General features: G+C 40.4%; 1 protein-coding gene and 1 long non-coding RNA gene across 2 annotated transcripts; both read left to right on the plus strand.

Moving 5' to 3' along the window:
* Positions 1 to 9,198: 9,198 nt before the first annotated feature.
* LOC135465891 (uncharacterized) lies at positions 9,199 to 12,641 on the plus strand. The gene is made up of 5 exons (XR_010444076.1): positions 9,199 to 9,837; positions 10,206 to 10,298; positions 11,040 to 11,129; positions 11,574 to 11,703; positions 12,230 to 12,641. It is a non-coding gene; the product is annotated as an uncharacterized LOC135465891 (long non-coding RNA).
* A 3,469-nt stretch (positions 12,642 to 16,110) lies between these two features.
* LOC135465824 (uncharacterized) lies at positions 16,111 to 27,434 on the plus strand. The gene is made up of 5 exons (XM_064743178.1): positions 16,111 to 16,800; positions 17,337 to 17,444; positions 19,839 to 19,928; positions 20,226 to 20,355; positions 27,030 to 27,434. The coding sequence occupies exons 1-5, from the start codon at positions 16,236 to 16,238 to the stop codon at positions 27,178 to 27,180; spliced, it is 1,044 nt and encodes a 347-aa protein (XP_064599248.1). The 5' UTR covers positions 16,111 to 16,235; the 3' UTR covers positions 27,181 to 27,434.
* Positions 27,435 to 27,938: the final 504 nt, after the last annotated feature.

Here is a 27,938-nt window from a genome sequence, read left to right on the forward strand (position 1 = left end):
GTGGTATGACTTTGCTCTATGTCTTTAGATTATGGTTAAATTAGGCAAGGAAATTTGAGTGCAGTTTATGTGGAATCGGTTAGTCTTGAGTACTCTTCAATCTTTGATAATCACAGAGGCTATACCAGGGATTTTCGGCCAAAAAATAAATCGGCGCAAATCCACTCATATTTTGGTATTATTTTGAAATAGCGCAACTAATTTCATAAAAAAATCTGCACGTGTTACCGTTCTCAATCAGAAATAAAGATTCCAAAATTCATGAAATGAATGGCTTTATCACACTGGAGGGTACATTTGGTGTGTCCTAGCTGTGTTGATCAACTGTATAGAGTACTGTGTGTGTGCTGGCTGTGTTGATCAACAGGATAGTACACTTGCTGTGTGCTGGCTGTGTTGTTCAACTGGATGATACTCTTGGTGTGTCCTGGCTTTTTTGATCAAGTGAATAGTACACTTGCTGTATGCTGGCTGTGTTGATCAACTCGATGGTACACTTGCTGTGTGCTGGCTGTGTTGATCAACTTGATGGTGCTCTTGGTGTTTGCTGGCTGTGTTGATCAACTCGGTATACTTGCTGTGTGCTGGCTGTGTTGATCAACTTGATCGTACACTTGGTGTGTGCTGCCTGTGTTGATTGACTTGATGGTACAGTTGCTATGTGCTGGCTGTGTTCATCCGTTGGATAGTGCACTTGATATGTCCTTGCTGTGTTGATCAAGTGGATGGTACACTTGGTGTATACTGGCTGTGTTGATCAAGTGGATGGTACACTTCTTGTTTGCTGGCTGTGTTGATCAACTCGACGGTACACTTGCTGTGTGCTGGCTGTGTTGATCAACTTGATGATACACATGGTGTGTGCTGGCTGTGTTGATCAACTTGATGATACACATGGTGTGTGCTGGCTGTGTTGATCAACTTGATGGTACACTTGGTGTGTGCTGCCTGTGTTGACCCGTTGGATAGTGCACTTTATATGTCCTGGCTGTGTTGATCAACTGGATAGTACACTTTGTGTGTGCTGCCTGTGTTGAACAACTCGATGGTACACTTGGTGTGTCCATTCTGGGTTAACAAGATGGACGGTACTTGATGTGTGCACCCCGGACTGACAACTTTATGAAATTACATGTAGGTATGTACACTCTGTATGGACAACGAGTTGGTAACTGGTGTGTCCACTCTGGGTTAACAAAAAGGATGACACATGTAGTTCGTGTGTTCACTCTGAGCTGGACGCCACTCTCAATCTGGGCGGTCACACCTGATGATACTTGATGTGTCCAGTCTAGGTTCACACAATAGATGACATTTAGAGTGCCCAATCATGGTTGACACACAGCATGGTACTCGGTGTGCCCACTCATTTTTGACACAGTAGGTGATACTTGTTGTGTCCAATCTGTGTTGACGAACCGGATGGAATTTGGTGCGTACAGTCTGTCTTGACAACTGGATGGCGCCTGGGGTGGACACTCTGTCTTGACAACTGGATGACGCCTGGTGTGTACAGTCTGTCTTGACAACTGAATGGTGCCTGATGTTTACATTCTGTCTTGACAACTGGATGGCGCCTGGTGTTTACAGTCTGTCTTGACAACTGGATGGCGCCAAGTGTGTACACTCTGTCTTGACAACTAGATGTCGCCAGGTGTGTACACTCTGTCTTGACAACTGGATGGCGCCTGGTGTGGACACTCTCTGTTGACAACTGGATGATGCCTGCTGTGTACTGTCTGTATTGACAACTGGATGGCGCCTGGTGTGTACACTCTGTCTTGACAACTGGATGGCGCCTGGTGTTCACAGTCTGTCTTGACAACTGGATGGCGCCTGGTGTTTATAGTTTGTCTTGACAACTGGATGGCGCCTGGTGTGGACACTCTGTCTTGACAACTGGATGAGGCCTGGTGCGTACAGTCTGTCTTGACAACTGGATGGCGCCTGGTGTTTGACAACTGGATGGCGCCTGGTGTTTATAGTTTGTCTTGACAACTGGATGGCGCCTGGTGTGGACACTCTGTCTTGACAACTGGATGAGGCCTGGTGTGTACTGTCTGTCTTGACAACAGGATGAGGCCTGGTGCGTACAGTCTGTCTTGACAACTGGATGGCGCCTGGTGTTTACAGTCTGTCTTGACAACTGGATGGCGCCTGGTGTGTACACTCTGTCTTGACAACTGGATGACGCCTGGTGTGTACTGTCTGTCTTGACAACTGGATGGCGCCTGGTGTTTACAGTCTGTCTTGACAACTGGATGGCGCCATGTGTGTACACTCTGTCTTGACAACTGGATGGCGCCATGTGTGTACTGTCTGTCTTGACAACTGGATGGTGCCTGGTGTTTACAGTCTGTCTTGACAACTGGATGGCGCCTGGTGTTTATAGTTTGTCTTGACAACTGGATGGCGCCTGGTGTGGACACTCTGTCTTGACAACTGGATGAGGCCTGCTGTGTACTGTCGGTTTTGACAACTGGATGAGGCCTGGTGTGTACAGTCTGTCTTCACAACTGGATGGCGCCTGGTGTGTACAGTCTGTCTTGACAACTGATGGCGCCTGGTGTGTACACTCTGTCTTGACAACTGGATGACGCCTGGTGTGCACTGTCTGTCTTGACAACTGGATGTGTACATTTTTTCTTGACAACTGGATGGCGCCATGTGTGTACTGTCTGTCTTGACAACTGAATGCGCCTGCTGTGTACAGTCTGTCTTGACAACTGGATGGTGCCTGGTGTTTACAGTCTGTCCTGACAATTGGATGGCACCAGATGTAGACAGTCTGTCTGGATGGCGCCTGGTGTTTACTGTCTGTTTGACAACTGGATGGCGCCTGGTGTTTGACAACTGGATGGCGCCTGGTGTGTACACTCTGTCTTGACAACTGGGATGGCGCCTAGTGTGTATGCTCTGCATGGACAATTTGATGGAATTGGGTGTGCCCTTACAGCTATGAAGTCCACACCTCAGTGTGAGTTATAGATGAATATGGGGTTTACGCCTCATGTACACCTTAGTGTGAGGTATAGATGAGGTGTACACCATGTTTTTTTCTGAGGTGCACGGTAACCCCTAGTAAACCCCAGCCGTATACCTATACCTCAGATGTACCCCAAGAACTTTGAAAGAAAATCAACACCTGGAAGATGTACCTCAGGTACACCTTAGAAACCTTGAAAGTTAAAAACCACCTCAGTTTTTAAGTCCACCTCAGCAACTTTGAAAAAATCAACACTTAAAAGATGTAAGAAAAAGTAGATGATGTAACTTTGACAGTTTTAGATTATAATTTAGTGGTCATGTACCTCAGGTACACCTCAGCCACTTTTTTAAAGTTCTAAAAGAAGAGATCAGATATACAATTTACTTCAGACAAAATGGTGAGTACAAAATTACAAACATTTTTGTGCACAAGAAAAATGTTTACTAAATAAATTTAAGCCTTTGTCTCACCCTATAATGACTTGCCATTAAATGTGCAAATATTGACCAATCACACAGTGCAGAGATATTTGCCCCTGATTGTTCCAAGGTGGCGGCTCTGAACAAGATGCATATATATTCCGGGCTGTCGGAAAAGAACCCAATTATACACTGATTGATGCTTCTTGGGACAGAATTTGTAACATGTTTGGGCACACGAGCATTCTAAAAGGCATAAAAAAGGAGTAGCACTAAATTTTGATCAAGCAGCTAGAAAGCCTCATGTAAATGTATATTACTGTTGTTGTTGTAAGTCAGCCGAGGTTTACAGATACTGTAAACAAAGAAAAGCATGCGATTAAAAATTTACTTAGATTTATCTACAATTTGTAAAGCCAATATTTAAGTGTTTTGAGCTTGTTTTCTATCAATATACAAGTACACAGTGCCTTCGAATGACGCAACGGTAACGTCACTCTGCTAATGCTGATGCAGCGAGATTGCCACAACGCAAAAAGACAGACTAACACCGAGGGCGTATAATAATTTGGTATATGTTGCAACCTTGTATTCGGTATGGTTCATCATTTCATATATCATTGTAGAGCAAAGTATCAATTTCTTCAAAAAAAATTATTTGGAGGATTTTGGAAGGAGATAAATCGATGGATAAGTTTTGATTATTCAAGAGATTGAAAGACTTATTTGTTCTAACAATTCTGACTTTTCTGATATGCATTGATCATGTATAAAACGTCTCTAATCTTCATGTGTTGTTAATCTTTATTTTTCCCAGATAACAACCGTGGGAATAAAGTAACATTTTAAACTTTCAGGTGTTTGTCTTTAATTGTAGGACAAGTGTAGAACAAACTGTAATGAAATCTTAATGGTTCTTTTCTTCGAAACTAGCCTTATGTAATCTATAGCACGAACTAGTCTGATTACCCTATGAACACTCAAAAATAATCTGTTAAATTTAACAGAAAGTCTGTTGTCTGAGTGATGCTAGAATGTATACGGATATTATAACATAATATTCAGTTACTCTAATGCAATATTTGTGTTGAGTTGATAGAATACATGCACTATATTTAACACAATGACACAATAACAGAATGCATTCTAGCAACCCCAGACAACAGACTTCTGTCAAATTTAGCAGATTGTTCATTTAACGGCAGTAGTTTTCTTATTGTACATGTGCTGGTTTTATCTAAGCCAGAGCAAAATGTGATCAACTTTAAACCTTTATGTTGTTTTCTTATTGTACATATACTGGTTTTATCTAGGCCAGAGCAAAATGTGATCAACTTTAAACCTTTATGTTGTTTTCTTATTGTACATATACTGGTTTTATCTAAGCCAGAGCAAAATGTGATCAACTTTAAACCTTTATGTTGTTTTCTTATTGTACATATACTGGTTTTATCTAGGCCAGAGCAAAATGTGATCAACTTTAAACCTTTATGTTGTTTTCTTATTGTACATATACTGGTTTTATCTAAGCCAGAGCAAAATGTGATCAACTTTAAACCTTTATGTTGTTTTCTTATTGTACATATACTGGTTTTATCTAGGCCAGAGCAAAATGTGATCAACTTTAAACCTTTATGTTGTTTTCTTATTGTACATATACTGGTTTTATGTAAGCGGGAGCAAAATGTAATCAACTTTAAAACTTTACGTTGTTTCTTATTTGTACATGTGCGGTTTTATGTAAGCTGGAACAAAATGTAATCCACTTTAAACCTTTATGTTGTTTCTTATTGTACATATACTGGTTTTATGTAAGCGGGAGCAAAATGTAATCAACTTTAAAACTTTACGTTGTTTTCTTATTGTACATGTACTGGTTTTATGTAAGCTGGAACAAAATGTAATCCACTTTAAACCTTTATGTTGTTTTCTTATTGTACATATACTGGTTTTATGTAAGCTGGAACAAAATGTAATCCACTTTAAACCTTTATGTTGTTTTCTTATTGTACATATACTGGTTTTATGTAAGCTGGAACAAAATGTAATCCACTTTAAACCTTTATGTTGTTTTCTTATTGTACATATACTGGTTTTATGTAAGCTGGAACAAAATGTTATCCACTTTAAACCTTTATGTTGTTTTCTTATTGTACATATACTGGTTTTATGTAAGCTGGAACAAAATGTAATCCACTTTAAACCTTTATGTTGTTTTCTTATTGTACATATACTGGTTTTATGTAAGCTGGAACAAAACCTAATCCACTTTAAACCTTTAAGTTGTTTTCTTATTGTACATATACTGGTTTTATGTAAGCGGGAACAAAATGTAATCCACTTTAAACCTTTATGTTGTTTTCTTATTGTACATATACTGGTTTTATGTAAGCTGGAGCAAAATGTAATCCACTTTAAACCTTTATGTTGCTTCTTACTGATTATAAACCTGTCGGCTTTCTTTTTTATGCTAGTGTTTTATGACTTCGTTCTCTTTTGGTCAGCCTTTATTTGTGACCACAGAGAAGATCTCGTCGTCACCGGATTCAGAACCAGGCCCCACTGAAGTAAAAATTGTATATGGGGTTAAAAGAGTTATGTGGTGAATACAACATCATCGTGGACAAGTTGTAATTTAAGATGCAATACTGTTTATACCAACAAGAATTTGGTCAACCAAACAGGCGTTGGTCGGCCAATGCATGAGTGGCCCCAAAAACTTGTTTAGGTTTACATGTATATGGTTAAAAGCTGCTATTACCCGACACGATGATAAACGTCCAATGTAAATGACTTAAGTGCATACTAAGCAAAAGATGATTAGAAAGGTCCAAATATATTGTTAACCAAACATCGAAAAGAAGAGTCACATTCAGCACTTTTCACTAGTGTTTAAACACAATACTTCTGTAAAATACTTGGAGGCAACGTGTCAAAAGTACTAAAAAGAGCTTGTCCTTCGGACAAGGCAATCCAAGCCAAACATCAGTATATCAGTTCAAACTGTGTTCGGATAACCTGGAATTTCTGATCTTGCAAAACCGCAAATGTACTTATATCCACAAAACTGTAATTATAGGTGATTATTTTTTATGATAACGAGTATATTGTAAACATTAATCAAACGCCTAAGAGTATCGAGGGACGTGTTTTCTCCGGGTAATAGATATATACATGACAATACCATAGCGAGTGTAAGACTATCACGTGATTATCCATGGCCAAATCTAGAGGAGCGGGAACTGCCTGATTCTTACGGACTAAGATCTGAAAGAGCAAGGTGAAAGGTGAGTAAAGTTTTGTGTAGCGTTGGGTGTAGTAGCGGACAGCCATGGCACGTGTATATGGATAAGGGAATCGTAGGCCCTCTAACAATATGTATGTATATAGGCTTGAGGTTGAAAATCGTACTTGACAATTTTGCAGTATATGACGACGAAGAGTCATTTGGTGTGTGAACATATAATGTGTCTTCGGGTGGCAGGGCAAGTCCATGCCGCCAAAGTGTTGCCGCCACTGAAGCATCATGTCGAAGACATCAGACATGACACCCTACCCCTCACATGACACCGGGTCAACCAGTCCCGTTTCCTTGCTCTAACCCCTCAGTGCTGTAAGCTCATGCGAGGCGGTAGCAAGTACCATTTTTAAAGTCTGTTCCGACCCAGGTTTGACCTTCTAACAAAATGGCATCATAAATAGCATTTTGTTAAATTGAAGGATGCACATGTGTTGATGTTGAATATCCAGGCCATTTCCAGTAACATTTTTGGCAAGTCACGTGATACACTAGAAATGTTTTATCTTTAGAGACGAAAGTGTTCGGTCACAAAACTCCTCTATACTGAAGGTGAACGATAGCTTTCATGCACGGGGGGGGGGGGGGGGCGGGGGGAGGGGGCTTACATCTTTTACGACTTTGTATGTACTGCTTCACCTGTACACAATGCGTATATAATAGTAACTATTGTCAGTTGAAGTTTTTGCTGTTTTCCTTCATGTACACTATATTTGTGTCCATGGCTAAGTTAAGAAATTCATGTCAACGTGAGGTGTTTTTTTCTTTATGTTTGTCGTTTTCCAAGTACACATAGATGGTTAAACTTATGTATTTATTTGATTGGTGTTTTACGTCGTATTAAAGTTTGGAAGCTTTTTGTCTTTTCAAGCACACTTTATCTCTGAAGGATTCGGTTATTGTGGTCTTAAAGTATTACGAATGATCCATTGGCAGACACTGTCTTAATAAGTACATGCGTTATATTTTACTTCTTTTGCGGTTTGAGATAGATGAATGCAAACGGTAGAAATAAATACCTACGATTATGCGCATTTGCCTTTATAAACATTGACCTGATATATGTTATATCCGTGCTATACGTCTTTAATTATATTGTATTCTTGCATAAACCCGGATTTTGCTGGTGGACTAAGCATCCTCGAGGCCTGGTCCCGTTTCATTATTTTAATGTGATTGTACGTTAAATATGATGACAACACAGCAATTTGAGTAATTCTTTGATCAGCGACGTCTAATAAACTGCAATAAACATCACTGTATTTTCCCCTAATTGTGTTTAAGCCATGTGTTAGAGGGCGTGTGAATAGCTACTAGTCTAGTCTTCCAGCAACCTGCGGATGGTCGTGGATTTCCCCAGGGCTGTGCCTTTTTTTCTCCCACAAAAATGTTGGCCGCCATCGTATAAGTGAAATATTCTTGAGTATGGCGTAAAACACCAATCAAACAAATAAATAAATTTTTTACTAGAGCAAACAAAACCATACGAAGAATGCGGATTCGCCTGTATATATTTTCGTTGGTGTCTGGCATGTTTTGATGTATAAATGAGCACAAATTATAATTGAAGGCAGTGGCAGTAAACTACACACAGACTTTGCTTTTTGTGAACAAATGTAAATGTTTACAAGAGAAAATTCTGAGAAACATGTATGTGCATTTAGGGAGGGGCTCATGTCTAGGTGCTCCAATATTAAAGATTTGATTTTTAAAGTGAATACTGACTTTTACACTCATTTCAAGGGTTATGTAAAACCCGTAGTAGGAAGAAAAACGATAAAATGGATTACCGTATATCGATTCCGGAATCAGTGCTATGTGTCCGAATATATGTAACAAAGAGTTTTTCTTTTCTTTTCTTTTTTCTTTTACTTTTGTTAAAACCAGATTAAAATATGGAAAATTTCTAATTGAGATAAAAACAAAAACTTTTCAAAATATGTGGAACGTAAGTGTTGAAGATAAACGCATTTGTCTGCTGTTAATGTGATTGTGTTACACTTGTTACTTTGTTTTTTATTCTATAAACATATTTATTCTACAAACCTGACAAAAAAGCTGTGTAAAGAAAATATGGTTTACGGCCATTTTACCTAAATCATTCAGGCTATACCTAACGTATTCCGGTTTTATTCCAGACCTATAATCTGACTAAATTGTGGCATGATGTAGTATCTATGTTTGACAATAAATTAACAATCGTTCACTCCATACAATAACACAGACATACTGTGTGATATGCCATTAACGAACAATGCCTCACCCTGATTGAATTTACGTGAAACCCTGTCCTGGTTACTGATGTTAAGTGGGCTTAAATTCAACATTAAAGATGTGGCACGCTAACAAACAACCACATGAGAGGCGCAAATCCGGGTGAAGGGTGTTCCGAATTTCCCGGCGTACAGGAAGTGTGGATTGGTTTAATACCAGCCATACGTGCAGTGTATATATAGATATACATTTACGTACATGTTACGGGGTGTTATATGCAACGTGCGTGAAGACATACAGTACGGGCCGTACGTAAGTACATGAGACAAGAAAGCAACACGCTACTGAAATACAATGGATTTTGTCCGGCTATGGACTTTACTCTTAGTCACCTTGATTTTGGCAATCTGGGAAGTTCGAGCTGCATCAAAGCGACAAAAGAAAGACAAGATGATACTTCGTCACCTCGAATTGTTAACAAAACGCTTTCAGAACATCGAATTGGAACTTCAGCAAGAAAAACAAATGAGCGAATTATTAAGAGAAGAATTAGACAAGGTTAAAAACACTGTGATTACAAGTGAAGAGAAACCGAAAAGTCTTGCACGAGCAGGGGAATTGCCAGCTGCCGTAAAGACACTGTCGGATCTCGCGAGAAAAACGTTCCAGACCGACCTTGCCGTGCTGAGGTCGGGAATGATCGCGGAAAAACAAAGAGCCGTGCACACGGAGAATGCTATCCAGTTGTGTAAGATGACCCTGAAAAGCCATTCCTCTCGCTTCGACGCCATTGACGGAAGGTTGAGTGAACTGGAGCATAGTATGACGAATCTCAACACAACCGCCATGACCGTAAACAAAAGCTGTAGTCAAGTGCTCTGGGCATGCGCCAGGAACAGAAAAAGACTTCACGTCAGGTAAAAACCACGAAGAAAATATCGACTTTAATAGCTATTTGTTAATTCAGTAATATTACCAAATATTGATCAATACTCAGAGCCAATATTTTGAGTTTTTTTTCTTCTGTTTTCAATTATTTTGAAATATATTTACATCTAAAGTTTTATTGTTTATATAATATTCTACAAGAAAATTAAACCAAATATTGTCATCCTCAGCACTAGCATACTTACTCTAGCTATTTATTATGTTTTTGTGATTTGTTTTGAAATCGTTTGTCTATATCCTCTAAATTTAGTTGCATGGCACTGGAGAAGAGACAAGATGTGTTATGTGTTTCACGATTCGCGTGTATTCCATGCACTGTTCTACTTCTATGTTCCAGACAAATGTCCTCTGTCTGAGCGCTTATTAATAAGCAAACAAACACCACGCAATCTGGGAACAGCGGTGTGTAAAAGCCGAAACTTTGCGTATGGTACGTTAGCTTGATGTCCTTATGGAACGTGTTTATTTAATGAGATTACATACCCTAGGACAAAATGTAATGAATTTTTAATGAACACTGGATTAATGAAGCCTACAGAACAGGAGTAATAGACTGCCTTAAGGTTGCTTTCATGCTAAACACTGGCTATATATCCTAGGATAAAATGTAATGAGCACTAGAGTAATGTAACCTTCAGGACAAAAGGTAATGAACTCTTACTGAACACTGGATTAATGTAGACTACAGAACAGGAGTAATAGACTGCCTTAAGGTTGCTTTCATGCTAAACACTGGCTATATATCCTAGGACAAAATATAATAGAGCACTGGAGTAATGTAACCTTCAGAACAAAATGTAATAAACTTTCATACTAAACACTGGTTTTATGTATGTAATAAATTCTTACTGAACACTGGATAAATGTAATCTCTAGGACACAATGTAATAAACTTGCTGCCTCGTCGTTGCTTTCATACTAAACACTGGTTTTATTTATCCTAGGACAAAATGAAATTAAATATTACTAAATATTGGATTGATGTTACCTAGGAAAGAATGTAGTTAACTTTCAACCGCACGGTTGTTTTCTTATTGAAGACTGACTATATGTTATATAGGACATCTCCAAAAATCTTCAAACAACGTGTAATAAACTTTCAACCTCGTTTTTCACTTTTGTGTACTGAACCTAAACCATCTTTATTACAACTCTGTTCTCTGTTTACCAGCCTTATATGTTACCGTTGAGAATACCACGCCCTCACCTGATTCAGAACCTCATAAGGCTGAGGTAACAATTGTCGATATGGTTAAAATAGGTAAGTTGTGAATACACCGTATCCTTGACAACTTTCTGTTTGAGCAGGAATACCCATAATGCTCTGCTAGAACAATGTGTTCCTTCTGCATGATCAGAGAGAAAATGGTCGAAAAGTGAATAACAACCTGGTAAGAAATATTTGTCGTAATGTACAGTAATATACCATGCAAAAACTACGATCCATGTCGCAAAGAACGGCAGATGTATACAATTTCACCTACAATTATTGGTTACATACAAAAGACCTAATGCTGTAAATTGATAACATAAATAAGTTACCACAGTGAAGTTGATGTTATGTGTATAATTATACAGTAACATTTGCTGGTCAGTCATTTGCCGGTATTTTTCGCTGTAAATTTTGTTGTACCTGTTTCAAATATATATAAGAAAAATCCGTATAATTGGAGCAAACCGTGCACCAAAATGGTGTAATTTCCAGGTGGCGGATATATCCAGGGCAGTAGAAGAACCAGTGTAAGTCTATCACGTGACTGTCCATGGCCAAATATAGAGGAGAGGGAGCACTACCTGATTCTTACGGACCAAGCCCTCAAACAACAGGGTCAAAGGTGAGAGATAGTGGAAGTCTTGTATAGCGTGGGGTGGAGAGGTCAATCTGCCGTGTGTATATGAATAAGTGAGGCCTTTCATATATTTCTGAAAAATAAACACCGTTTTAGCTCATACAGAAGTCAGCCGGGATTGTTCAGTAAATGCTTTATACGAAATCACATATAACTTCTCCTACCATACGTGAGAAGGTCTGCCAGCAACCTGGGGATGGTCGTGGGTTTCCCCCGTTCTCTGCCCGGTTCCCTTCCGCCATAATGCTGGCCACCGTCGTATAAGTGAAGTATTCTTGAGTATGGCGTAATACACCAATCAAATAAATAAATAAATAAATAAATTTTGTCTCTAATGGCAGAGGACCACTGCGCATGCCATTAAAACAATGTTTATGTTTATTACAGATGATTAATATTACATGTGGGTCTGAAAATGCATGTGTCTTTACGAAGGTGAACCTGAAGCGATGTTCCTTTTTTCGCAGAAAGGCGCTCACAGAATGTTATTGTGAACTGTATTTTCTTTCAGGTCTACGTTGTCTCTGATGAACTCTGTTATTGTGAACTTAATGTTTGACGGACCACCCTTCCGATATACCACCAAATTGTTGTATGATTTACGGAGAAGAAACTGGTATCAGTTGTGCAGATCGCGGAAATGAACAGTTGAGATAATGCCCGATTATTTTTGTAAAGTTTGGAAATGTAAAGCTTTAAATGTGGAATGTACAGACTCTTGCTCATCATAGATGAAGCGATTCCTGTCATTTAAGCGACAACATTGTTTTTTATTGCACTCTGTTGTGTTCTGTATCGTCTGAACGTTATTAAAATCAGCTGGTCACCAGATTCGTATATCACGCTGAAATCCGTTTTGTTTTATACCACAAAATGACATGCAATAAACATAGCTGCTCCTGCCATTGCCATTGGCACTTGGAAACAACTTGTAATCCTTAATAGATACATTGCAAGGAGCATTAAAACATGGAGTTCATGGATTTAAGGGAAATGATGAAAGTTATTTCACAAGGATGAATTTTGTCTTTCATTTTGGGAGCATGTTTTTTATCTTCTAAATAACCCCTCTTATTTTAGGCATGCATGCATTTTCCGTCAGAGGTCAGCAGCGACGTCATCGATGACCTTACTGGGGAAAGGAGATTAGCTTATGATAAGTAAAATAAGACAATAAGATAAATAATACTTAAAACCGAAAGAGGACTTGATTAGCATATTGTGGCATTTTTTTCGCAAATCATTCCACGAAATGGAATAGAATATAATTTATGTATGTTATGTGTGTCATAATCCAAACGGTTTTATTATCAAACAAGCCATTTAACCTTCCTGGGAAGGTCAGCCAGGAACTTACCGATGGCCTGGGGTGTCCCCCAGGTTCTGTCCGGTTTCCTCCCAGCATAGTTCTGGTCGCAGTCGTATAAGCTGGGATTAAGAGACCAATGCTTGGGGTTTACCGTCGCGCTTAACAATTTTTCAGTCGTATGACGAGGAGTCATTAGATGCGTGTACATATACCCTATCTTCTTGTGGCAGGGCGAGTCCATGCTGCCAAAGTGCTGCTCCCGCTGAAGTATCATGCCGAAGAGACCACACATGACACCCCACCCATTCACATTATAGTGATACCGGGTCAACCAGTCACGTTTCCTTGCTCTAACCTCTCAGTGCTGAGCGTCAATCTAGGCAGAAGCAAGTTCCATTTTTAATGTCATTTGTATGATCCGATCTGATATTATGAATTAGACTGGATAATTGTTAAGGTATGGTGTTACGTAACGTGTGACAACTGTAGCAAAGTCATACATGAATCCCGGTTGAGAGCACGTGATCTTCTACTTATCATTAACATATTATGTGTAGCGGAAGTATAAAGCTGAAAGTTACATTTGTTGCATATTTATTTAACTGATTGATGCATAACTGCGTGTTCAAGAAATTTTCGGAAAGTCACATTTGTGGTGCAGTGATTTAATCCACTACACAGTGTCTAATGTTTAAAAAAGATATTTCAGTGCAACTGAAGAAGGCTACCATTCTTCGATGTTATGACCGATGCATCGCCTTAATGCATATTTGGAGATTCATAAGCCGCATACTTGCCATATAACAGGAAAAGAGGAGTAACACAGAACTGAAAAATGTGGCCTTATGAGTGTGTCCTGAACTGTCACTCACGTTATTGCTGTTTCGCTTCTTGCACTGGGGCAAGAAGCGAAACTGCGATAGAGTGACACACCCATCAACCGTTCTGGAGCAGTGGCACTGGCCGAACAACGTGCACTTGTCACGGTAAAGTGACCAAGTAGCATGAAATTGATGACCAATGTTGTTCACGCCGAGTTGAGATCGGTTATCAGGGTGTTCAAATGTCCAAGTCTAGAATCTGATATAGAGCCAGAGATTGTCTTCACATTGCAGTAAATTTACCTTCGTGAACATTTTTTGCCTAATCTAGCAGTTCATTTTAAAAAAAAAAATAAGAAGCTTTTTTCTTTTTCATTATTTTGTTTTTAATTCGTTAAGATACAAATTTAACCAGCTCATTGCAAGGGGCCTCTCACTGCACTTTCTCCCGTTCCTGTGCACCAATGGTACATGACTCGTTAATGTCATTTTCATTAGTGAATCTCCACTTCTTATATACAGTCCGTCCCTGCTGCTTACTTGCTAGCGCACCACAATGATGTAAGAGCCCCTCATCGTTGTGAGTTCAGATCCTGCTCATGCTGGCCTCCTCCCCGGTCTTACGTCCGAAGGTCTGGCGGCCTTCTGTCGGGCTCAGCATACCACCATAATGCTGGTCGTCGTTCTACGAGTGAAATACCCTTCAGTGCGCCATAATCAGCTGTCCAACCAAATAAATATCGTCTCCGTATCGTCTCTGTGCGGGAATTCCTTCCATTTGACAGGCTGTAGAAATACTGCTTTCGGCAGCTGGATGGAAAATTTTGACAGAGTAGTAAATATCAGTTTTCTTGGTATGCGCCATAGCCTCGGCACTCTCCGGTCACGGAGCGTAACGTCTGACGACTTCACTCTCTAGAAAAAAAAGATAGATTTTAATATTGGTGGCGTCATAAGAGTGGTTCGCGTGATCAGATTTCTGTGTTCTGAGTGGATAAATGGGGGAAAACCAAACCGGGATGAAAGCTGTTTTGGGTTTTGATTGGTGTAAGCAGAAGGTGTGGCTAAATACACAAGAAGAGGAAACATATATCCGGTAATGAACAACAACAACGAGGACGAAGTGGCGACTGGTATTCAGTTATTGTCGACTAACTGTTTACAATTTCTTAGTAAGTATCAAGGGGCCCAGCATACGCTTGAAAATATGCTGTGAAAATTTAAATCCTGAAATTCAGATTTAAAAATTATTCCTTTCATAATTTGTTTTCTGCTATAAGAAATATGGTTCTCGTTATTTATTTGCATTATTCACCTCTGATCTTTATTTGACACCACGTATGAAAGTTACTGGGGATTAATCAGGTTGAATTGTTGCTTTTTGTTGTACTCAAAAATTGTCACGATAGCTGTCTGTGCAGGAAATCTGACTCCCCGGAATAAACTTCATGACGATCTTTTACCCTTGTGGCGTACAAATATGTACGCCATCTTGGAGCGCACCGCTGCGCCAAGCGCATTAAGTACGACGTTAAACCCCAAGCACTCATTCACTCAAGCGCATTAACCATGGTGACGCATCCCTTCTTCATTGTATTTTGACATGGAAATAACACCTGGCGTAGTTTGCGGCAGCTTGGCTGAATTGACCCTAGTGAAATATAAGTAGTATTTAACGTACGCCACACTGTGGTCCCACAACCGTGGCCAACCGTTTACTTTTCACTACGACTTTGCCAGTTATCAGGCAGTCGTCGCTGCTCTGGTCTTACTCTCTAGGCTGTACGTCTTAATTATATTAAATAAATACCTTGTCCAAGGCCGGTACTGAACCCACGCCTCGGGTTTTTTTATATGATATAGCTTAGGCCCTTGTACAAAGTTTCTGTCTCTGAACACTGTGCGATACAGTTACAACGTGTTTGTAGGTAGTGGTTCTGCGCATGTGTAAATGAACATGTTCAACAGTAAACGGAGGCAATGTTAAGACATTGGCATAAGTACCGTGGAAGAGGTGCCGTTGCTTATAGGTTTTACCTCAGGTCTAGGTTGACCAAGTTGTAACACGATATCGTATCCGTGTTCAGTAATAAACAAACAACTTTACACTCACTGCATTAATACAGACCGGGGGTGTGATATCGCATTAGCTAAATGTAATTCAACCTTCTGTCTTTGTGAAAGGCTGTCCTGGATTACTGATGATGACAAGATAAAGTTAACTTTTGTAAGACGTCACATGCAAGCTAGTAACCAATCTGGGGACGCACATCCGGGGAAGGGATAGTGGGGACACGATTAACAGTACAACAGCTCCACTGTGCATGTGTGTAAGTCAGGTAGGCAAAGTATAAAGTGGACTGTTCACGAAACAACCAGACGCATTCATGGATTTTGTCCAGCTATGGGCGTTCCTCGTGGTCATCTCGACCCTTACCGTCTGGGAAATCCATGCCATATCAAGACGACAGAAAAGAGACGATGTGCTATTTCGTCGCCTGGAATCTTTATCAAGCCGCGTTGAGAACATCGAAGCGGACCTCCGCCAAGAACAGCGTAAAAGCCGATCCTTAGAAGCAGAATTAAACGAGCTTAAGAAGAGAATAACTACGATTGAGGAGAAACCGAAAGGCCGTGGAGAGGTCGGAGAATTGCCAGAAGCTGCCGTAAAGACGCTGTCCGATCTCGCGAGAAAAACGTTCCAGGTCGACCTTGACGTGCTAAAATCGGGCATGATAGCGGGGAAGCAGAGAGCCGTCCAAACAGACAAAGCTGTTGAATTCTGTAAACTGTCTCTCAACAGGCAATCCTCTCGTTTGGACGATATTGACCGAAACGTGAGTGAACTTGACGGTCGTCTGAGGAATCTCAGTACAACCGTCACGGCCGTGAACAGAAGCTGTAGTCAGTGCTCTGCGCGTGCGTCAGACAAAGGAAGCGAGATTATATCAGGTAAAAGCGTGGGACTGTCTTTTGAAAGTTAATCTAAGTTATTTAGCATTGCGATAATCATGGCAAAGATGAAAATGGGATGTATTTTGTCCAGAGTGAAATTATAAATTGTTTTTAGTCTCGTTAAAGATGAATTCAGTCCAAAAGATCTGAAGTATTTTATTTCTGATGTTCGTCGTGGTCTATGGGTACTGCAAGCAAATGAGAGTATTCGTGTAATGAGTGCGAGGATAACCCTTGCTCTCTTGAATAGACTTTAAGACTTTACCCGTCATCCCTCCCCAACTTAGGGCTTTTACAATGTTTTAAAAAATCTTATCCGGTGTAATCTGTTTGAAAGGAATATTTATATGATACCAGTAAAATAATCGAGAAAGACCTATTTTGTCTACTAAATGTATATAGATTTTAATTTGATTTGTCAGAAAACTTTGAGGTTTTTATTGCATATATATTACATGACACTGGGAGAGAAAACAAGATGTGGTTCGTTTATGGCTCGGTATATTATACTGGTTTGCGCGATCTCCTTCCAGGAAAATGCCCACTGTTTGAGCGGATAGTAATAAGCAGAAAAACACTAAGCAGCGTCGATTTGTTGCAGCTTCTACAACCGGTGTGTGAAAAGCAAAACTTCGTGTATGGTAAGTCGGTCTGTTGTCCGTTGTAAAGTTGGACAATCATGTACAATGTGATTCATTTATGACATATTGATTTTAAACTTTGTGACAGCTGGCTTTGTAGAACGTAGAACAAATTGTGGTGAATTCTTACTTATGCACTGGTGTTATGTCCTTCAGCAAAAAAGTAACAGATTGGACATTGTCTTCAGGTAACATGGCAAAAACTAACAAATCCTTCACCATATATATGGTTGTTTTCATTGGACAGTAACTTTTAAAAACCGAGTAAAAAATGTAACAAATTCTTAACCATAGTTATTGTAGTTTTTCATTGGACACGGATTTTAGGTAACCTATCAAAAGCTGTAACAAATTCTTGTTTTCCTTGGACACTAACTTTCGGTAATCAAGCAAAAAGTGTAAAAAAATTCTTAACTATGTGTACGGTTGATTACAATATTCAAAGATCCACCTTAAATAACCTATCAAAACCTATCAATACCTTAACATATATACATAAAGTAGTTTTTGTTGAACACTGACCTTATGTAACCTAATGGTGAACACTGGCTCTATGTAACCTAACAGTGCATACTGACTCTATCTAACCTAAAAGGGAACACTGACTATATGTAACCTAACAGTGAACACTCGCTCTATGTAACATAACAGTGAAAACTGACTCTATCTAACCTAACAGGGAACACTGATTATAGGTAATCTAACAGTGAACACTGACTCTGTGTAACGTAACAGTGAATATTTACTCTATGTAACCTAACAGTGAATACTGACTCTATGTCACCTAATAGTGAACACTGACTCTATGTGACCTAATGGTGAACATTGGCTCTATGTAACCTAACAGTGAATACCGACTCCATGTAACCTAACATTGATCACTGACTCTATGTCACCTAATGGTGAACATTGGCTCTATGTAACCTAACAGTGTATACTGACTCCATGTAACCTAACAGGGAACACTGACTATATATAACCTAACAGTGAACACTCGCTCTATGTAACCTAACAGTGAATACTGACTCTATCTCACCTAACAGGGAACACTGACTATATGTAATTTAACAGTGAATACTGACTATATGTAACCTAACACTGAACACTAGCTCTATGTAACCTAACAGTGAACACTGACTCTATCTAACCTAACAGTGCATACTGACTCTATCTAACCTAACAGTGCATACTGACTCTATGTGACCCAACAGGGAACACTGACTATATGTAATTTAACAGTGAATACTGACTATATGTAACCTAACAGTGAACACTAGCTCCATCTAACCTAACAGTGAACACTGACTCTATCTAACCTAACAGTGCATACTGACTCTATGTGACCCAACAGGGAACACTGACTATATGTAACCTAACACTGAACACTAGCTCTATGTAACCTAACAGTGAACACTGACTCTATCTAACCTAACAGTGCATACTGACTCTATCTAACCTAACAGTGCATACTGACTCTATGTGACCCAACAGGGAACACTGACTATATGTAATTTAACAGTGAATACTGACTATATGTAACCTAACAGTGAACATTAGCTCCATCTAACCTAACAGTGAACACTGACTCTATCTAACCTAACAGTGCATACTGACTCTATGTGACCCAACAGGGAACATTGACTATATGTAATTTAACAGTGAATACTGACGTTATGTAAAACTAACAGAAATTGTAACAAACTCTTGACCATATATATGTTTTCATCGGTTTTTTAGTTTTATATTAATACTGAGTTCGTATAACCTAGCTAACAAACTGTTATCTAAATGGTTGCTTTGTTTGAACGTTGGCTTTATGTAGATTGTAGCATAAGATGTCATCTTTACCTTACTACTTACTTACTGATCAGTGTTCTTTGTAATCTCCATTTCCATTTTTTATTCACCATAAACCTTAAATTAAGTACATAAGTATACATGAGTAATACATTAGGCGGGAATAAAGCTCACATGAGCTTGTCCTATTCCAAGAAAAGTAGAATGTTACGTAATAGAGTATATACATAGATTAATTACTCACTTACTGAGCAGTGGTTTTTGTAATCTAGGACAAAATGTCATCAATTAATAACCTTAGTGTTGTTTTCTTTTGGTAGTAAGAGACTAAACATAAGTTTCTCTCTTCCTGAATGTTCTATGTTCTGAATGTTCCTGTGTGTTCTATAGTGATTGATTGAAGGAGTGGCGTCTTTTCCAATCGGTCACGGTCCGCTGGCTCAATTATGTAATGCAAATATACACGATGTCGTCATAACCAGCCTTCAAACATTGTGTAATAAAGGTTTTATTTATTTATTTTTTTATTATTTTATAGTAATCTGTTAAACGAGTTTTTAAGACATCATTATGACAATTCCGTTCTCTGTTCATCAGCGTTCTATGTTACTGTACAGAAGATCATGGAGCTACCGAACTCGGAATCTCGCACAGCAGAGATAACAATTGGCGCTGGGACTAAAATAGGTATATAGGGAATAGGCCTACAGTTTTGGCACTGACATCTTTGTATTTAAGACACAGAACCTGTTTCTCTGTTGTACGAATTTTGCCCTTCTGAATGACATTACTGTTCGAACTTTGCATTATAAAATAGAATTTGGAAGTACTTTAATTTTTTTTAACACCTAATGTTGAAGCTTCCTTTACGTTCACAACATAAAATTTTGACAGAGGTAACTTATTTTTCTGGCAAATATAATTTTTTTTTAAAGAGAGATTCAACAAAAGCCCTAAGAATATCGTGGGTCATGTGTTATTTAGGTGATCGACAGATTCATCACAATACTCGTGCCGTTGTAAGCTTATCACGTGACTGTCCTTGGCCAGATGTACAGGAGAGCAAGCACTACCTGATTCTTACCGACCAAGCCCTGATTGCACATGGTCTAAGGTTAGAGAATGTTAGTGAAGTGTAGCATAGTGCGCAGTGATACATTTATTTATTTATTCATTTATTTATTTATTTTTTTATTTGATTGGTGTTTTATGCCGTACTCAGGAATATTTCACTTATATGTAGGTGGCCATCATTATGGTAGGAGAAAACCGGGCAGAGCCCGGGAGAAACCCACGACCACCCGCAGGTTGCTGCCAGACCTTCCCACGCACGGCCGGAGTGGAAGCCAGCATGAGATTGAACACAGCGACCGCATTGGTGACAGGCTCCTGGGTCAATACGATGCGCTAGCGTGCTATTCAACTGAGCCACGGAGGCCCCCACGCAGTGATAGATGACAATTTTATTTTATTTTATATTTATTTATTTTATTTATTTATTTGATTGGTGTTTTACGCCGTACTCAAGAATACTTCACTTATACGACGGCGGCCAGCATTATGGTGGGTGGAAACCGGGCCGAGCCCCAGGGAAACCCACGACCATCCGCAGGTTGCTGACAGACCTTCCCACGTACGGATTACCATTCTTATCGCATTTAAAAGCAAAACTCCTACTTCATTTGATTCCACGTTTTTACATTGCAAACATCAACAAGGTTTCAGTCAATAGCTATGTTTAGCTAAGGGTTAAAAAAGAAATGAACGAGTGCCAATTGTACAGTGTTCAAACACGGAAATTTAAGGAAAGCATTCAGGACTCGAGGAAAAATTTCTTAGTAAACGGTGGTAACACAACATTCGGTCATGTGCTTCTGATATACTGGGACTTTGCACATGAAGTTATGGTCTCAAAGGAATCATTCTCGTAATTTCCAGTAAGTTATATTCTGTTTTGAAGTTCTAGTTAAAAGCATATATAACTGATGGATGCTGTGTGAGTTGTAACATACATCTAATGCATATCCGTGGAGCATTTGTATAGACTAAAATGAACATTGGACGCCGTTGAAATATTTAGCTGTTGTCTGGATTTCTTTAGAGTACGCATGTCACCATTTGATCTGACATGCGTATTTGATCTGACATTCTTTATATCACCAGTGGAGACGGACGGTAACCAGTATTTCCACTACCCCCTTAATGCTGAACGCCAAGCGAGAAAGCTCCAATTTCTTCTTTTAAGGTCTTAGGATTGACCCTGGATCTACCGTTCCCGAAGCAGATGTTCAACCAACTGTGCTCGTGGGGGCCAGTAAACATATTTAGAAGTTTATTTTCTCCCTCAGGAAAGGGATAATACAATAATCTTTTTGTTGGAGTCCTCCGTGGCCAACGCGGCGCAATGACCCAGGAGTTTCTCACCAATGTGGTCGCTGTGAGTTCAAATGAAGATCACGCTGGCTCCTTCTCCGACCGTACTTGGGAAAGTCTTTCAGTAACCTATGAATAGTCTTGAATTTTCTCCGGTCTCTGCCAGCTTTCCTACAACCATAATGCTGGAATAAGTGAAATATTCTTGAGTACGGCGAAAACACCAATCAAATAAATCAATTAATAAATCTTTATGTTGGGAACAAGTCAACCATCGGAAGTTATTAGTCATTATTATAAGGACGGTCAGTATCACAATCGCGCCCGAATGTTACTGTGATATTGTGAACGAGATGTTCTCATCCGGATGTAGTGTTTATGGTCGATTACGACATATGAGTGGCTGCCAATACATATATCATTGTATGCCGAAAAGTGGCTAGCGAGTAGCATGGCAGTGAGTGTAGGCAGACATGTTGTAAACAGAACTCAGTGTCATTAAATTGAAGTGTTTTATTGACTGAAAGTAAAGCCTTTATAGCTGGATATCACATTATGGCGACGAGGATGAGCACTGCCGACCGGACACAGGACTGTGAGAGCTCGATTCTGTCACTTCAGGTATGAACTGTCGTTGCCTGCCACGAAAACTAGACACCTAATGAGCTTTTCTGAACTCTACTTATGGACTCGATAGCTTAACTCAGCTCGACCTATGCCCCTTGCAAAGTGCTACAGTCCATCACAACAGCCCATTCAAGCGACGTTTGCCCTTGCCGTGTGCGCTTTCAAGAGAACGGCTGCAAATGTGCCCGTTTTCCCCAGGTTGGACTAAATGCTATTGCGCTTGGAGCGTCTACTGATCGTACTAGACATCCAAAGCCCACTCTGTAAGCGTGCCTTACTGCTTCATTACGCTGGCGTTAATGAAATCTTCGACACACTTCCTGATACTGGAGAGAGCGATGACTATGACACTGCTGTTGGAAAACTGAGTATCTTTCTCCCAAAGTGAACACTGCTTACGAACTGTATAGCTTCCGCCAAGCAAAACAAGGGGAGAATGAAACACTAGACTCCTATCATACCCGATTACGACGCCTGGCGAAAACTTGTGAATTAACGAATGTTGATAAGGAAATAACTTCACAAATCGTCCTGACGTGCACATATCAGAGACTTCGGCGAAGTGCTTTACGTGAAAACATGGAGATAAAAGACTTCTTAGATGCAGGACATGCCTTTGAAGTCAGCGAAATGCAAGCCAGTCGTGTGGAAGATGACAACAATCAACAGTCAGCACTTGTAAATGCTATCCAACGCCTGCAAGGTGACTCTGACCCGTCGCGTTATTCGCGAGGTCGGCGAGGTGGGCGGACACCAAACAAACACAGATCGCAGTCGCGAACCGCGTACGACCTGCAGGTAAAAAAAATCATGTCCTGCGAAGGGAAAAACTTGCAACTATTGTCAAAAATTAAACCACTTTTCGCCTGTATGCCAATCACGACTCCGCAAGTGGAATAAACAAGACGTACGTAACGTGCGTGAAGAATCCCGACCAAAGTCTGGCATTGACGATGAATACGTTTACTCTGTCTCAGCTGCTGTCATTGGCAAAGTGAATGAAGGTGACACTCTGCCATACGACAATTGGTACTGAATGAACCCTCAATACCATTTATGACTGACTGGCTCATCTGTAAACATAATTGACATTGACACCTATGACAGCATTAAGCATGCTAATCCAAACCTCAGTCTAAAGCCATCGAATACACGCCTATTTCCATATGGTACAAATTCCCCCCTTCCTGTCTCTGTTTTCTGATATTGGCCATGACAACATTACCACATCAGAGAAATTCTTTGTTGTCACTGGTAAGACCGGTAACCTCTTGAGCTATCAGACAGCAAAGAAACTTAAAGTGTTGTACATTCGACCTAGTGTGAGCACTATGTCAGCGAACCAGTCACGTGACTCCATGTCATGAAGACAAGCGTTAACCAATCAGTTTTCTGATTTGTTTGAGGGTATCGGCAAAATCAAAGACAAGCAAGTTCACCTTCACATTGTCGGAAACACCAGCCGTAGCGCCGCGTCCAGCCGTAGTTCCACGCTAAGATGTCGAGGCAGAGCTACAGAGATTAGAATCTCCAGACATAATCGAAAAAGTCGAAGGACCAACCCCATGGGTCAGCCCCTTGGTCGTCGTGCCGAAGAAATCTAGAGGCGTTCGGGTATGCGTCGGTATGAGGGAGGCGAATGAAGCAATCAAGCGCGAAAACCATCCAGTGCCAACAGTCGATGACCTGATCGCCAATCTGAACTCTGCCACAGTGTTCAGTAAGTTAGATTTAACGGCTGGATACCACGAGTTAGAACTCGATGTTGCCAGTCGCAACATAACCACTTTCAGTACCCATCGTGGTCTAAGACGGAACAAGCGTCTCATGTTTGGCGTCAACGCATCCTCGGAAATCTTCCAAAATGCAATCGCGGAGCTGATCCGTGACCTCCCAGGTTCAATGAACTTATCAGATGACATCATGGTTCATAGAAACCAATGTGAACACGACACAAATCTCCAAGCCGTATTGCAGAGACTGCACGAAAATGGTGTAAAACTAAATGCTGACAAATGTGTATTCTTTACAAACCAAATCGAATTCTACAGACACATTTTGGACGCATACGGCATCTCACCAGATCCTCCTAAGTTTGACGCGATCACAATGAAGCTCCTATGAACGTGAGTGAGCTAAAGTCCCTTCTGGGTATGGCTTCAATACGTATCGCGTTTTGTGCCAAATTAGGTTTCTATGAGTGAGCCGCTCAGGCGTCTGACACACAAGGACATCGACTGGACATAGGGTCCACGCGAACACAACGCACTTGATGAACTCAACCGTGCTCTCACCAGCGCCGAGATGATGAGTTTCTTTCATCCGAACCTGCCCACGGAACTGCTAGTCGATGCCAGCCCTCAAGGATTGTTGGCAATCCTTTGTCAAAAGGGCAAACTGATTAGCTACGGCAGCCGCGCATAAACCGACACAGAGCAACGCTACTCTCAAACCGAGCGTGAAATGCTCGCCGCCGTTTGGGGAGCAGAGCATTTCCACTTGCACCTGTTTGGTTCTGACTTCACCATCATGACAGACTATAAACCTTTGCTAGGCATCTTTCAGAGTCAAAAACCGACCTCAGCTCTTCTCGAACGCTGGAGTTTACGTCTCACGGCGTACAAATGTAAACTCGTTTACCGACCTGGAAAAGATAAGAACAACCTAGCTGACTTTATTGGCCGTCATCCGCAAACTCCACCAACGACAGAGAAAGTTGCTGAAGCCTACATTAACTACGTTGTTTCCAACGCAGTTCCGAAAGTCATGACACTTGACGAGGTCAGACAGAACACTCAGAATGACCCTCAGATGCAGAAATTGCTGAAAGCCATTTCCACTGCTGATTGGACAGATTCAGACGTGAGTGACTGTGCGACTGACGATGTGCAATGGTATCGTCGTCCACGGCAATCGAATCGTGATTCCTCAGCCTCTGAGAGCGAAAGCTGTAGACCTTGCCCACATTGGTCACCAAGGGATTGTGAAGATCAAACAACTGCTTAGACAGAAAGTCTGGCTTCCAGGTATTGACAGGTCACCCGATCGATGGATCAGCTCATGCCTTCCCTGCCAAGCTTCTACGAGCCGTCCGTTAACGCTCGAGCCACTACTCTACACCTACTCGTCGTTGTTGACGAATACAGTCGCCTCCCAGAAATCGAAATCCTGACTTCCACGTCATCCAGAGTGGTAATTCCGAAACTCGACAAGGTGTTCCACAAAGAGTCAAATCCGATAACGGACCGCCTTTCAACAGCCGGGACTTCAAAGACTTTGCCGCAAACCATGGTATCAAACATCAGCGCGTTACCCATCTCTGGCCCGAAGCCAACGGTGAGGTAGAACGTTTTATGGCAACCCTAAAAAAAATCAGTCGAACAAAGCAGGAATTATTCAAATTTCTCAGACATTACCGTGCGACACCACATTCCTCCACCCATGTTTCGCCATTTAAAGCACTGACCAGATGTCAGATGAACATTGTTCTTCCACAGATGCCGACTACCTCTGATAGTCACAGCAGAATTGCTGATCACGACGCCCTCAGCAAGCAGAAGGCGAAATCATACGCCGACAACAGACGCAAAGCAAAACAAAATGAACGGTCTGTGGGTGACACCGTACTTGTGCGACAATGGAAAAGAAACAAACTTTCTACACCATTTGATCCTCGTCCATACAGAGTCACTAGTCTGAGGGGCAGCATGGTTACTGCTCAGTGTGGCCAGAACGCCATCACCCATAATGCATCGCATTTCAAGCCAGTCGTCGGAGATGTTAATCCTACCTTCGAGGAGGAGAAGGAGGAATATGCTGATCTCAGCATCGCACTACCCAACAGCCCTCCAAGGCCGACAACTCCTCCGAGTTCACCAACGCAGCTGTCGAATGGTCCCTCCACGCAGCTTCGTCCCTGCCTGAAACCTCCAGGTGAACAGCGGAGATCAACACGGAAAACAAAGCCCCCAGTTCGTTTCAAAGACTTTGTCGTATAGACACACTCACTGTATATCATCCTCTGCCACAGTCGCCTAGTCACCGTAGTTTTACAAGTCCCCTTCTAATGTATTTGACATTAAGCATCATTCTAGTGACATTATACATGAATATTCCATTTCAGTGACATTATGCGTGAACATTCTTTTCCAGTTTTAATTCCAACGATGTTGTGCACGAATGTTTCAGTTCAGAAAATCTATGTTAAAGAAATGAATGTACAGGCATGTACCCTTTATTTTGTTTAACATGTAATTACGTAAAGTTACCTTTCCGTGTTTGATGTTCAAAACCCTTTGTTTAATAATCCAAAGATTCTTAAAAACTTCATTCCTAAGAAAGGGAGAGATGTAGTGTTAATGGTCGATTACGCCATATGAGTGACTGCCTATACATATATCATTGCATGCCGAAAAGTGGCGGGCGAGCAGCATGGCAGCGAGTGTAGGCAGAAATGTTGTAGAAAGAACTCATTAAAGTGTCATTAAATTGAAGTGTTTTTCTGACTAAAAGTAAAGCCTTTATAGTTGGATATCACACCGGCTTCCATATTTAACCCAAATTTGTAGTATTTAGAGTACATGCAATGCGAATCCATGCATTGTCAAGCCTGTCCGTGAGTGTATGCACGACGCATAAGGTATATGAATAAACGAATGAATGAATTCTGCGGTAATATCGTGGAGAACACTTGCTTAAAATGACGGCGGAGCTATTATATAGTATAGTAAGATTGTATATCCAGGGGTTTATAGGGTATTATTTAATATGAACTTCATTCTCTTTCAGGCGCAGTTTATCTTTGAAGAACTCGGTTATTTTTAATTTTAACTATGAAGGACCGCCGGACATCAATCATCTTCTGAATAGATACATCAGATTTCTGCTCTATAGTTTACGGAAGGAGAACTGGAGGCGGTTGTGCAGAGCGCAAAAATGAACAGGTTGAGATAATGAGCAGCTCTGCATGGGGCGAAAATGAATAGCTTCAGATAATGCGCAAATACGTTTATTACACGTTGAATTTATGAACAGTTTCTAGCCTTAACACGATTTCTTTATTCGCGGATTGCCGAACGTGAGATGGTCATGGGTTTCCCCCGGGCTATGCCCGGTTTCCTCCCATCATAATGCTGGCCACCATCGTATAAGTGAAACATTCTTGAGTCCGATCAAATAAATAAATAAATCATTCACGTATTAGTTTGTTTTTCTTTATTGCGATCAATCCAAGAAAATTAAAATGTGCCTCAGAATTGCTTACTCTCAAGTAAGTGATCTGATAAATTTAAAATGAAGTCTGTTGGGAAAGTGATGCTAGAATGTATTCTGTTATTGCAGCAGATTGTCCTGTCACAGTAGATTATTCTGCCATAGTAGATTATTCTGCTAAATAAAACACACATATAGTCTATTTATTCGACATTACCATTATATTAGACTAATAGGATACTATCTTGAATTTGACACATTATATTATAATAGGAGAGTACCTTCTAGCATCATTCAGACAAGAGTCCTTTTGTTAAAATTAACAGAATTTGATTTATTTGATTATTTATTTAATTGGTGTTTTACGCCGTACTCAAGAATATTTCTCTTATACGACGGATTTGTATAGTGAACGATGCACATATAAGCCTCGGTCAGTCACAGTGCAGGTCACAAATACACGTATAGCTGAAATTCGAACTAATT

The sequence above is a fragment of the Liolophura sinensis genome, chromosome 5, assembly GCF_032854445.1.
Source record: "Liolophura sinensis isolate JHLJ2023 chromosome 5, CUHK_Ljap_v2, whole genome shotgun sequence".
Taxonomy (NCBI): Eukaryota; Metazoa; Mollusca; class Polyplacophora; order Chitonida; family Chitonidae; genus Liolophura; species Liolophura sinensis.

Excerpts from the sequence above, each read along its gene's own strand:
- LOC135465824 (XM_064743178.1), top strand. The coding sequence starts at position 16,236 with ATGGATTTTGTCCAGCTATGGGCGTTCCTCGTGGTCATCTCGACCCTT. Across the intron at positions 16,801-17,336 it reads AGGAAGCGAGATTATATCAG|GAAAATGCCCACTGTTTGAG; the intron begins GTAAAAGCGTGG and ends ATCTCCTTCCAG. Across the intron at positions 17,445-19,838 it reads AAAGCAAAACTTCGTGTATG|CGTTCTATGTTACTGTACAG; the intron begins GTAAGTCGGTCT and ends TCTGTTCATCAG.